General features: G+C 43.5%; 1 protein-coding gene across 1 annotated transcript in view; it reads right to left on the reverse strand.

Annotated features, from left to right (window-relative positions):
• Positions 1-13,594, reverse strand: part of FKBP1B (FKBP prolyl isomerase 1B) — a 38,722-nt gene that overhangs the window by 18,853 nt on the left and 6,275 nt on the right. The window contains exon 2 of the mRNA XM_072143682.1: positions 10,930-10,977. Within this exon, the coding sequence (XP_071999783.1) occupies positions 10,930-10,977 (48 nt within the window). The remainder of the gene's footprint in view (positions 1-10,929; positions 10,978-13,594) is intronic.

The raw sequence follows: 13,594 nt of genomic DNA on the forward strand, positions 1-13,594 counted from the left end.
ATCACACGATACAAGGTGGAGAGGGAGTGTCTACTATCGGGGCCCCTTCCAATCACACGATACAAGGTGGAGAAGGAGTGTCTACTATTGGGGCCCATACCAATCACATGACACAAGGTGGAGAGGGGATGTCTACTATTGGGGCCCCTACCAATCACACGATACAAGGTGGAGAGGGAGTGTCTACTATCGGGGCCCCTACCAATCACATGATACAAGGTGGAGGAGTGTCTACTATTGGGGCCACTACCAATCACAAGATACAAGGTGGAGAGGGAGTGTCTACTATCGGGGCCCCTACCAATCACATGACACAAGGTGGAGAGGGGATGTCTACTATTGGGGCCCCTACCAATCACATGATACAAGGTGGAGAGGGAGTGTCTACTATCGGGGCCCCTACCAATCACATGATACAAGGTGGAGGAGTGTCTACTATTGGGGCCACTACCAATCACAAGATACAAGGTGGAGAGGGAATGTCTACTATTGGGGCCCGTACCAACCACACAATACAAGGTGGAGAGATAGTGCCTACTATTCGGGACCCTACTGGCCACATGATACCAGGTGGAGAGGGAGTGTTTACTACTGGGGCCCCTATCAACCATATGATACAAGGTGGAGAGGGAGTTTCTATTATTCAGGACCCTACTGGTCTCATGATATTAGGAGGAGAGGGAGTGTCTTCTATTGGGGCCTCTTCCAATCACATGATACAAGGTGGAGAGCGGGTGCCTACTGTATTAGGAGGAGAGGGAGTTTCTTCATGAGAGCTGCCTCCATTGGTCTGAATCGGCTCAATGGAGGGGATGTGTCTATGACTTACATACAGTTTCCCTATGTAAGTCAACAGAGATTTTAGTAGATATGACAAAGGAGTGTGACAAAGCAACAGTGGCACCAGTTATGTGGACTGTCTAAAGTCCAGGCAAATTTAGTTTTCTGAGTGGAAAGTTGATTAATTGACTGAACTGACAAAAGCACAGGGGGCAGCAGTGAGAATAGGAAAATATTCTGCCACAAAATTAACACAAGACTTCAGCGCATTAATAATTAATAGTTTTAGAATAAACAAAAATGCTTTATAGATTCAAATTCCATCCATAGAGATCACTTAAAGCCACCACTAGTGGGAGCTCTAGAGCCAAGTGCATACTGATTTCTCATAGAGTTCCATATATACATTTTCTAAGCACCACCTAGTGACTGTAAGCACCCAGAGCAGTTTCAGCAGGAAATTTGGAGCTTTGTATCAGTAAAGTTCTGCTTTGACAAACATTTTTTTGACATGACGGCAGGGCATGCTTGCACTTGTAGTTTCAGAAGCGCCACAGACTATGAAGACTGTCTGCCCTAGCTGAACATGTAAGGAATGTTTCCCCTTGCATGACTGCAACCCGTCCACTGAAACATCCTTTATAGGGTTAAACAAGTGATGCAGATCCAGATACATTCCTCTATTGTTTGGAATTTTCTCTCTTCTTTCATTCTTGGAAATCTTACACCTCCTCCTAAGTCACCTGCAGTCACTTCATAAACACACAAAACTCAAAAACCTTGTATCACCGTGTCCAAAAATATAGTTTACTAATATGTTTTTCGATAGGGAAGAGTTCCAAATCCCTTGTATGAAGAGTTTAAAAAGTATATAATGTTAGTAGCAGCAGGGCTGTGAAATATGGATATATATTCCAGGATTGTAGCTGCATTAAGTGCACTGGGGGTGTGTCCTACACTGCTCAGAGAGGGAAAGGCCTGTGGGGCAGCTCAATGCAGAGAGCACAGAGCACAGCGGTGCACTTGGAGAAGCTGCAGCCCTTGAGTATAGATGAGTAGTGTCCTAGCAGGTGATTACATTAAAGAGGTCGTCTCATCTTTACCCCTTCACATAGACCCTATTAAAGCATATGGTTCCCATATAGACGGCCCTGGACCTCCTCTATGATCCAAGCAGGACCCCTCATACTGCCAGACGCTATCTATCTGTGAAATACATTGACGACTATTCATTCAAATAACCACATGCAATGCCACATTTCACCTGTAGTGGCCGCCATAGGGGAAATGATCGCCTGACTGCAAATTTTGAGGCAAAATCGGTATGTCCTGAATTCTGTGGGAAAACACTGAAGTTCTCAATTCTCGGGGCTACACTACATATTATTATTTGCTAACTATAATGAGAAGGAACCATTTTCAGATTATTATATAAAAAACGTCAATTTAACTAAATTTCAATTTTAGTCTCAGATATTGGAGGCGGGGCTATGACATTATCTCCTATAGAACAAAAAAACTAAATTTCATGGTACTCGTTATGTCACATTCGTTGGGCGACTCCAGTGGTGCTGCAAAAATGATGGCCGTTAACATGACTATAACCCTTGTAGGGATCCAGTACGGCCCCCGCGCTGATTTATGGTTAAAAAGTCAGTTTGCCAGGGCTCAACGTGGGTGTTAATTCTGGAAAATAAACAGGGGATTTGGATCCATGTGAGACCCTCGCTTGTCATAACCTGCTATATGATACGATCCATCATTGACATTTGCGCCCCCCCTGTAGCGCAGCAGAGCTGTACGTGCTGTGTGTAACATAATAGGGCAGTAATCTGTCTGGGCATTGCAAATCATTAATATGTCTGCAGTCTACGAATCCCACCAGATCATGCCCATTAAGCAATATTACCAGCCCCATGTAACTAGAGGTGGTGGGATTCTTCTGGCCGGCTATACTTAGCAGTGGAAAAAAGCAACTGCATCAGAAACACTAGACCCCCGTCCATCTGCCCCGAGACCACGTGCCTGTCTGGAAGTAAAAATACATCTGTTAATTGTCTGCACATCAGGCCCCGCTCCGACGGACTATGACATATGTCCCGGCAGGGGGTCTTCTGGGGGGTATATGCGATGATTTATGTCATATTCGGCAGCACTGTCCATCTTTTTGGGTTTACAAAAGGGACTCAAACACAATTGTGCGAGGGACCCAAAAAAAACCCACCTGGAAAAGTGGGTGTCTATTTAGATGGTGCTCAACTGTGAATAGTGTGGAGAGGAACCCAAAAACCACACAGACTTCCATAGGGGGGGAGGAGACATCTCATAAAAACTATAAACCCTGAAATGTTCTTGTGACTAAAAAATAAACAAAAATTGTGTTCCTCTCAAAAGTCCCTCAAGATGTACCTAGAAGGTTTGTGGCTCATGTTAATGAGCTCAAAGGTAAGTGTTACTGGATGAAATCTGGGTGAGGGGCAACATATCTGAAGAACTTAAAATTAAATGTTGTGTCATATGGAAAATTTTGACGTGCACGTAGTGTATCTCCAAATATTCCTTCATGGGGAAATTTTAAGTCAAGTCCCTCCAGAGAACTCCAACAAGACTAAACAGAAGACCGATTTTGATGGAAATTGTACGAGACACATCTTCTTTGTGGGATAATTTTCTACCTCTGGTCTATGGGATTTGTGACTTAGGCCTAGTCATACACATAATGCTGGAGAAACTGGTCAAATACAACTGGAGCAGCCAACCATCTATGTCTGTATGGTGGCAATAACTCTTCCCCAATGGCCAAGGTTGAAGGAAAAAGGCTCCGGCATGGTGAATTTCAATGTGGCCGATTCTTAAAGAACATAAAGAGAATGTTAACAAAGATGTCCGTCCACGACTGACCACCTTCTCAACACTATAAAACCGATGCACGCTGTGCTCAGCATGTGTATGGGGGATCACAAGGAATTGCTGTTGGCCAAACAGCCAAAAGGGATGGTGGGGGGTGGAGGAAGCCTGAGGGCACATGCAATATCTAGAATTCTGGTCCTTGTAGGAAAATAATTAGACTTAAAAGCCAAAAATTTTAATATTTTTCACCCTAGTGTGTAAACTAGAGCCGCATGCCATACAAAGAGGGCACTGGCAGGTCTTCTATTGCAGATTCTCTCCAAAAAGAGTCCCACACAAACCTGGTCTATGTCCCATATTTTGAGGGACATCCCTCGGACTACAATGGAAAGGGATTTATTACTGGAAAAGTGTGGATGTACATGGATAGAAAGACGAATAAGCAGAAACATGAAAGATCTGTGTTCAGGGAATTGAGGCTTTGGGCAGACATGATGTAACACAAAGCAAGTGTCTGGTCAAAGCAAATGTACCCAGGAGGGTTAAACCTGAGCTTTTGCCGAGCTATGATCCGCAGCTGGATGTCATCCAATAATCCCATCAAAATGGATGTGGATTGTGTATTGATAGGCAGAATCCAATAGATGTGCTAGCGACGCCTGATGCAGCTGCCTTCAGTCAGATATGGATTTTGATCAATACAAACGTTATCCATTTCCCTCTGTAAGCCACACTGTGTATATATCTGCTTCTGCCTTTCTTTCCCCATGCCCTTCAAGATCTACCACACCATCCATGCCCTTCAAGATCTACCACACCATCCATGCCCTTCAAGATCTACCACACCATCCATGCCCTTCAAGATCTACCACACCATCCATGCCCTTCAAGATCTACCACACCATCCATGTCCTTCAAGATCTACCACACCATGCATGCCTTTCAAGGTCTACCACACCATCCATGCCTTTCAAGGTCTACCACACCATCCATGCCTTTCAAGGTCTACCACATCATCCATGCCTTTCAAGGTCTACCACACCATCCATGCCTTTCAAGGTCTACCACACCATCCATGCCTTTCAGGGTCTATCAGACCATCCATGCCTTTCAAGGTCTACCACACCATCCATGCCTTTCATGGTCTGTCAGACCATCCATGCCTTTCAAGGTCTACCACACCATCCATGCCTTTCATGGTCTGTCAGACCATCCATGCCTTTAAAGGTCTACCACACCATCCATGCCTTTCAAGGTCTACCACACCATCCACGCCTTTCAAGATCTACAACACCATCCATGCCTTTCAAGATCCACCAGACTATGGATGACTTTCAAGATCCACTATATAAATTGTCAACTTTAAATGTCCAACTCCATTCCCACAATTTTGAAGGTCCACAATGAGCTTTTAAAGGTCCACCACACAATGTTAAAGCTCCACTACATACCTTTGAAGATCCACCACACTCTCTACACCTTTGAAGTTCCACCATACTCCTGTGCCACATTCGCAACTGCCACCATTCATCCACCTATCTTTCAAGGTCTGCCATTATTCCCGTGCCTTTCAAGGTCTACCCCATTTCCCTCACCTTTCATGGTCTACCACACTCTCCAATGCCCTTGAAAGTCCATCACAATCTCCAAACCTTTGAAGGTCCACCACAGTCCCTACAAGGATTGCCATATTTCCCACGCCATTCAAAGTTTGTAACACTTTCCACATCTTAAGATCTCACACACACCCTATGAAGCTAAAAAGGTATCAGACAACCTACAGTATTTAATAGTGAACATAGACAATAACACTGACCTTGTATTCACCGCACAGCCCCAGGTGATTATCTTATTGACAATGACTGGAGTTGCCCTTTAAGACCAGTGATATCAGAATACATCCACTATGGGTGTTAGCCTTCTGATACATTGTTACTGGGAGAAGACAAATAGAACTGGTTCTAACCAGTGAATTACCTATTGATCCCACTATAAAAGGCCCATATTAGAGCCTACAGGATTTATATCCCTTTCTGCTGCTACGGAGAAATAAAACTGAATTTGCAGAATTGCTTATTCTCCTGGGGATCTTTTTATATAAATACATCTCAATTCACGCCTCTTGTTGGCTCATTAAAACTCTGCCTGCAGAACATTGACGCTTATGAAGAAAATACCAAAGCGCATATCTTAAAGACACAAATTTATAGTCTACAACATGAAAAGATGTCACAGTATCAGATGTGCGTCGGTGGCAGGAGCAGAATTCACTCCCAAGAAAAGTAATGTGGTAGGGATTTACGTTATATAGATAGATGACGATCCACGTTTTTAAACCCAATCAATGTTATATTTGTTAATGTATGATTACTATAATAGCAGGATACTAAAAAATCCAAAGCATGGAGGGGTTCACCAGGATCCTAAAAACAGGGAAATTTTCCTCCAAAAATAGCTCTATTGATGTAAATGGATCTGAGATGCAGTACCACACATAGCCTGCAGACAGGTGTGGCACTGTTTTTGGCACAAATTTGCCATGTATTTTTTATTTTTTTGTTAAATTCAGGACAAACTGTGTAAAAATATTATTTAGTGGTGTTGTGTCTGTATTAAAAGTATATATATATATTATGTTGGACAGAACAAATATGGTAACAATTTGCATAGCCGAATATCAACCACTTGTCTGGAGTATGGTAACTTACTTGCTTGCAAAGTGGTACAAACATAACATACTCACCTTTCCCATCCCTTTTCCTATTCTGATGCCACCTGGTTCCCCCCCTCTGGATTAAGTTTCCTGCTCCCTCTGATACACAGGAAGTGCTGCTTAACCAATCAATGGCCACAGTGGTAAACCACCTCAGCCATTGATAGGATGAGCAGCACTTCCTGTGCCATGAGATGGACCGGAAAAACAGCACAGAGGGGAGCACCAAGCTTATGGAAATGGCAGGAGATAAGTGAGTGGTAAAGATTTTGATATACTAAAAAACAGGTGGCCATGATGGGCTGCCACAAAGACCAAAGGATCCAATAGTTGGAAAAATGGAATATTTATTTTGCAGTAAATTTTTGTACTAACTGTTTTAGGGATGAACCATCCCCTTCATCAGGTCCAGCAGGGTATATAAATGTATACAAGGATACCCACATGGTGGAAGAGTTCAGATGACGCTCATGGGATCCAGGCATACGCTGAGGTGATAACTGAGGTGAGGTATGTGATTTTTTTTGGTGGTGGGGCAACCTTCTCCTTTAAGATAAAAGCCCGGCTGACCACTTTAATCAGTAGAACAGGAACTCGAGTCTAGTTGACAAGAGGTCCCATGTTTCCGTCAGATTTATGCCTGCAGGCGCTTACATTTCTAAAGAAAAAAAAAAATAAAAAAACTCACACGCAGGCTTCAGTAACGAACCCGCGTCATGCCCTTACATGTGGATCACAGCCATGTTTTATTCATCCCTACTGTGCCAACACTGACAATGATGTGTGCAGGTCTCTCATCAAAGTTACCACATGGTGAGATGGCGGATCACAGGCGAGATGAGGGACGGGACCTGGGTGACGCCTCCTAGAAGAATCTAATGTAGCTACGAGAACTTTCCAGATAGGATTTATTTCTCTATGAAGAAGTACGAGCCATCTGGAAGCCACCAGATTGTGAGGAAGTTACTGGGCTCTCTGATATTGACAGAAAGGAGGCTTCCGTATGTGCTGGTTCTGGCGCACAGGATGTTCTAGGACTGATATAGAAAGTTCCAAAAGTAATCATTGTACTGAGGAAGTAGAATGAGTATCTGGCTGAAATATATTCAGGATTTACAGTCGGATTGACATTATGCTGAAGAACTTTGACAAATAATATGTGGCTATACTCAATACCACAAAGTGTCCTTCTTCTGGGACCTCCAGCGATCACTGATCAGCTATGATCTGTTGGAAAGCCTGGCAGTAAGAGCTCATTTCCCATACAGCACCCCCAGAGGAGAGATAAAGCATTACACAATGCCTACCTAAAGGACATCTAGCACCCGGATAAAAGACTCTATGTAAATTAGCCTGAGGGGCTCCAGGCTCCATTGACACCTATGGAGCATGGAGCCCCTCAAGCTCATTTGCGTACAGTCCTTCATCTTGGTGGTAGATTCCCTTTAAATGTGTTGTCTATGAAATACCTGTCTCATATCTATATATACCACTAGGAAACCCACCACCTAACTCAAACAAGGGAAGATATGACCCAGATTTAATAAGTCACATCAGCCATTAACAAAACATTGTGTAACCCATATACCTACAGACCTAAACCAAGTGAAGGCCTAACCAAATACAACAATATCACCTGATGGGGAGGTTTATGGACACCACTGAATGGCTATGAACCTTAAAATTTACCTCAGGCTCGGAGGCAATAACCATAACCAGGGACCTAAATCTAGTAATATTCCACCAACCACCACCAGACTTTCATCCCATCTGAACTCAGAGGTTCTTTAATCTACTGGATTCTACTGAATTGTCAAGACTTAGTCCTCCCCTTTGTCTGGCGAAGCATCTACTCCAAAGTCACAACCACCTGAGACTCCAAACTCTGAAATACACCACCATGTTGTTCCTCACCTCTATGACAACAATATCCTCCATTATTGTTAACTACTGACAACCCCCCCCCCCCCAGTTACCCTCCCTGAAGCATAGCCAAGGCTGCCTTCCTCTCTGCTTACAGGACTTGGGCCTTGCTGGAGAGGACAGGTCCTCCAGGGGGAGAGACTCTCTTGTAACCGCTCTCCATTCGGGACAAGAGACGAGGGTCTGGAAGACAGACCCACCTCTAATAACTTTGGGACCACTCATGGGTCGAAAAAAAAAAATACATCAAGTGGTCAGAAACTAGAAAAATGTTTATATTTCAGAGGAAGTGTAGATAGATGTACAGAGGTCCAGAGGTCTGAGCCAACGAGCTCTACGTTTTGGACTCGAAATTGATTCATTTGCATTTCTACTGCACAAATCCATACCCCCCCCTCCATTATGCCCTGCCACATCCTGAGATTGATTCACAAAGCTCTTACCGATTCCCGTGTAAACCGCCAGCCGCATTACCAAAAGTCTCTGCTCATTGTCAACGTGCACATAAAAATGTTTCGTCAATATTTTATGACTTATTACAGTCAACGTAAGGCTAATGGATTCGGGAGGAACCTTAGATGTCCTTTTAGAAATCGGAGCCATCAGAAGAGTCCGATACTTTTATATTTACCACAATCTACTATGTCGCATTAAAGGGGTTCTCCAGGGTTTAGTTCCGGAAATGGCGCCAGATTTTTGTCTGGTTGTGTCTGGTATTGCAGCTTATCTACATAGTAAGTAGAGAGGTTCAATAGCGGACGGACATTTTTATAAGTGGGGTCTGAGCTGTGTCCCTCAATGATCAGGAGATGATGGGACCTAATTTTCCCTAAAGTTTCCCAATATTGAATGATTCACAGACGCAGATACTCAACTTGTGCACCACAAGTTCTGGGACTTCAGAGACTGTGAGTAGAGCGCTGGACAACTAGTGCTTCATTCATTATGGGGTACTTCAAGGGACTACTACTCATAGATTCGAGCAGTCACACTATCAGACACTTCACCGTCTCATGATTGGCAGCACAGTCCTATTCAGGTCAATGGGGCTGAACTGCAATACCAAACGCAACCACTATACAATGTACGGCGCTGTGCTTAGTACGGAATGAAAAGACTGCAGCACTCATCTGAAGGCTGTAGTCCATTCAAATAGATAATTCGTGGCACTTCCTCTTGTTAGCCCCCCTCCCACCTTATATTGATCCCTTCTGCTCGCATCTATGTTCTGTAACACCCCTTTAACATATCAGTATTCTGACTAATTCTACTTTAAAGGGGTTTACCCATTTCAGAAAATAAATGTTATTGTATGTATAATGAATAGTTATACAATTTTCCAATATACTTTCTGTATCAATTCTTCACTGTTCTCAAGATCTCTGCTTGCTGTCATTCTATAGAAAGCTTCTATGTTTACTTCCACTGGACAGAAATCTGACCATGGTCACACAGGTGCACGGCTCGTTAGTATCACAGAGACTAATTGAAGCCGTGTGTTATAACGAGCCGTGAACCTGTGTGACCAAGGTCAGATTTCTGTCCACAGGAATTAAACATAGAAGCTTTCTATAGGAAGGCAGCAAGCAGAGATCTAGAAAACCGTTAAAAAATAGATACACAAATTATATTGGAAAATTGTATACATTTTTATTATACAATACAATAACATTAATCTGGCAAAATGGGAATACTCCTTTAAGGAGATTTTCAGGACTCTAGTCAAGAACTAGAAAAACAGCACTTTTTTTCCCCTGGAAAGAGCACCCCCCTGGTGTAATGGTGGAATCTGGTATTACAGCTCAGTTCAATTCGCTTCAGGCTGAGAACTAAAAATAGAAATGGATTCTGCAATGTCTAAGGGAAGTAAAACAGAACCTTTTATATGATCCCAGACATCTCGTTACAATGTGTCAGACTATAAAGCAAAGTGAATTGATCAGTATTGAAATGTAAGTATGATCGGTCGGACGTGATTTACAAGGTGGTGGATATATCATGTCTCAGCATAGTTGGGAAAACCCGATGGAGTTATATATGAAAGGCTGAGCGGGAGAGCTGCATAGCGAGAGGAGGCTTTTATTACAGGGCGATAACGCTGAGCCAGCACTTCCAGCGTCTCCCAGGAAGACCCTGTGAATATGATCTGCCGTATGTAAGCCGAGCAGCCCCTGCATACACTGTAACTGACAGTGGTCAATCAGGAGTCCCCCATGTAAAAACTAAATGGCTTTTTCATAAATCCCTTTAATTACTAGTAAATCAGTAATAATGAAGGTCTGTATAATAGGAGCTTACTCACCCTGCTGTACTCTAAGCTCTCTGCATTGAGAAGCTTCACAGCTTCTCCTTAGTAAAATTAAGCATCAGGCTTCTGGTTCAATACTACAGCAGTAGGAGAGGAGCTGTGGAATATGTTCAATATGCAAATCAATGCAAAGAGCACAGCAGTGTTAGGACACACCTCCACAGCACCAAGTCCAGCTACAATCCCGGAATATAGATGCATAATTCACGGTCCTGCTGCTACACACAGGTATGATTACACAGGGGAAATACCGTACACTGTCTGTAGTTTCAGATCATCAAACCTGATAACAGTAATGCAACCTCATCCATAAACAGGAATATATATCAGAGCCTGGACAGATGTAGCGTCTTACCTGTGTAGTGGACCACGCATGTCTGACCCTTCTTAGGGAAAGTCCTTCCTGCGGAATACAAACAAAAAAGACACAACAGATAAATGCAAATGAAGATTCCGTCAACTTCTATCAACTCTTGAATGTTTCAGCCGCTGCTTAAATATATTCTATGTAAAACACTCTAAGTGATGGCACAGACAATGTAGGTAATGGCTTTATACTACAGATAAGTGATAAGTGCCCCATTATGTATGCAGCGCGTCTACTCGCACCCCATCCGCTAATAGTCTGGAGACAGAATTTATGGTAATTACCTCAGTCTCCGTGCTGTTACAATGGAGAACCTCACTACACGAGCCTATTATATCCCAAATTTACATTTATGCCAATACAAATCAAGAAGCAGTGTTATAATGGCTAGGGATAGTCCTCTCCATATCATGTCCCCATGGGTCCAATCATCTACCAGAGGAAATGATGGTCTTCTAAAATCTACATTAGAAGAACTTTCTGATTTTGGCAACCCCAATCGACCAGTTTCCTGTTTCACCCTCATACAAATGCCACAGATAAGAAAGAGTCAGACATGTTTTTTCTCAAGATGTTCTATCTTTATTTTCTTGCGAAGATCTGATGTGTCTGCAGAATCAGTCCAGTAGGGGTTGGTCCGGCCAACAACCATATACAATGTTGGTCAACTAATGGGAAACCTCATCAAGCAAGGTGACCGGAGAGAAGTACCATATATACTCGAGTATAAGCCTAGTTTTTCAGCATAAAATTTGTGCTCAAAAACCCTAACTCGGCTTATACTCAAGTCAACTAAAAAAATAAAGTCAAAACTCACCTTTCTGACGTCACCCGTAGGTCCTCTTCTGTCTCCGATACTCCGGTGCCACCTCGGGTCCTTCAGATCCTCTTTGGGTTATTCCTCTCCTCTTCGGGAATTTCCGCTCCTCTTCGGGTCCCATCGAGATGCCAGCGGCTCACAAATAATGACGTCAGGCAAGCGGCTGCCATCATTCTGTGTGCTGGCCAAGCACGGAGACCCGAAGAGGAGCAGAAGATGAGCGGAAGAATCCAAAGAGGACGAAGGACCTGAGGTGACACCGAAGCATCGGAAACAGAAGAGGACCTACGGGGGACGTCGGAAAGGTGAGTATAGGCTTATACTCGGGTCAGCTAATACTTGAGTATATACAGTATAGTTAGTAGAAAACTATGGAAAATCCATGGACCACGAGGAGACTCATCTCAAGCAGATCAGTATTGGTCCGCTTGCAGTAGTAAATTAGACCTTCAATGTGCCAACTAACTGATCAGGTAGATCTTTGATCTTCAGGAACTCAAAGAACTTGGACCACTTTATCATTCAAGAGCATCTCTATCCATCATATATCTCCCTTGGAATAAAAGCAGATCATAAAGTGTGGCCCTTCTAGGACCTGAAATGATCAGGTTCAGTTTCCCTGCAGTGCCTCCGCAGGTGTAATTAAGAATTACACAACACCATTGCATATCAAGGGGCTTTCTGGTTAGAAGAGTAGAAGACACTCTCTATAACCATTCTGGCCAAGAGATGAGGGATCAATTACCTTCACACCTTTTTATATAACCCTGATATTCTGAGACTTTACGTGTTGTCCACCAGAATCAAACTCAGTCCAGATCAGAACTTAGGAGGAATGGACATGGTACATCCTTATTACTCCTCTTGAACCACATTTCCTTGTGTTCCCCTCACATAGTCGAGTGGTCAGGGGTTAGCAGAGACTATGAATGTGGCTAACACCAACCGTGTTCATAGATTTATCACATCAAGCGTTCCCTCATCCGCTCTCCTACATGTTGACTGTTGCTAGGTAACAGGGAGCACTGCACGTCTCCATTTAGCTCCAAGATCATAAGGATTGCAAAGAGGACACCACCACCCTAACCCGAGGAGCCTCTGTGACCCTTATAGCCGGAGGATTCATCATAAACACACAGGGGGTGACATTTTCTTATAATTGCACCTCTAAATTGCTGGACAGCATCATATTAGGCCTCGTCTCCGCAGTTTTATTCTGCTGCAATACTCAAAGAGTGTGTAGGGCTAGGCTCACATGCCATTTTCAGTTTACGTTGAGTGTATATGCCAGGAAAGCTCCTGACGTATATGCTCGACCTATACATAGAATTGTACTGGAATACTATGCCTTTGTCTGGCCAGTATATGTTGTATGCTGCCTCTTGCTGAGCAATGTGTACACTCAGCGGAGGCCAAGTCTATGAGAGGCGGGCGCAGAGGTGGATTAAGACTGCCATGGGTCCTGGGCTGTATGAATATTATTGCCCCTACAAATCTGGAATCACTTCCTACATCTGGTTCTTAGAGAATGAAGGATGTCTCAATCTGTGGTTTAAGGACCTTTGATGGACCTGAAATGGCTCTTGTGTACATGTCTATTGAGAGCAAGAACAGATGTACGAGGGTAAAGGTACTTATTAGTCTAAAATTTGGTGGGTGGTTTGGGTACCATGGGCCCCATAGTAGGCTTGGGCCCCGGGCATACCGCCCAATCCACCTATGTTATAATCCACTACCGGGCAGAAGCAGCATGACTGCATCCACCCCGGCCTCCGTACACATCACACAGAAAGGAGGAGCCCAGTGTTGTCACTATCTAGTGACAACACTAGG

The sequence above is a fragment of the Engystomops pustulosus genome, chromosome 3 (genome assembly GCF_040894005.1).
Source record: "Engystomops pustulosus chromosome 3, aEngPut4.maternal, whole genome shotgun sequence".
NCBI classification, from domain to species: domain Eukaryota; kingdom Metazoa; phylum Chordata; class Amphibia; order Anura; family Leptodactylidae; genus Engystomops; species Engystomops pustulosus.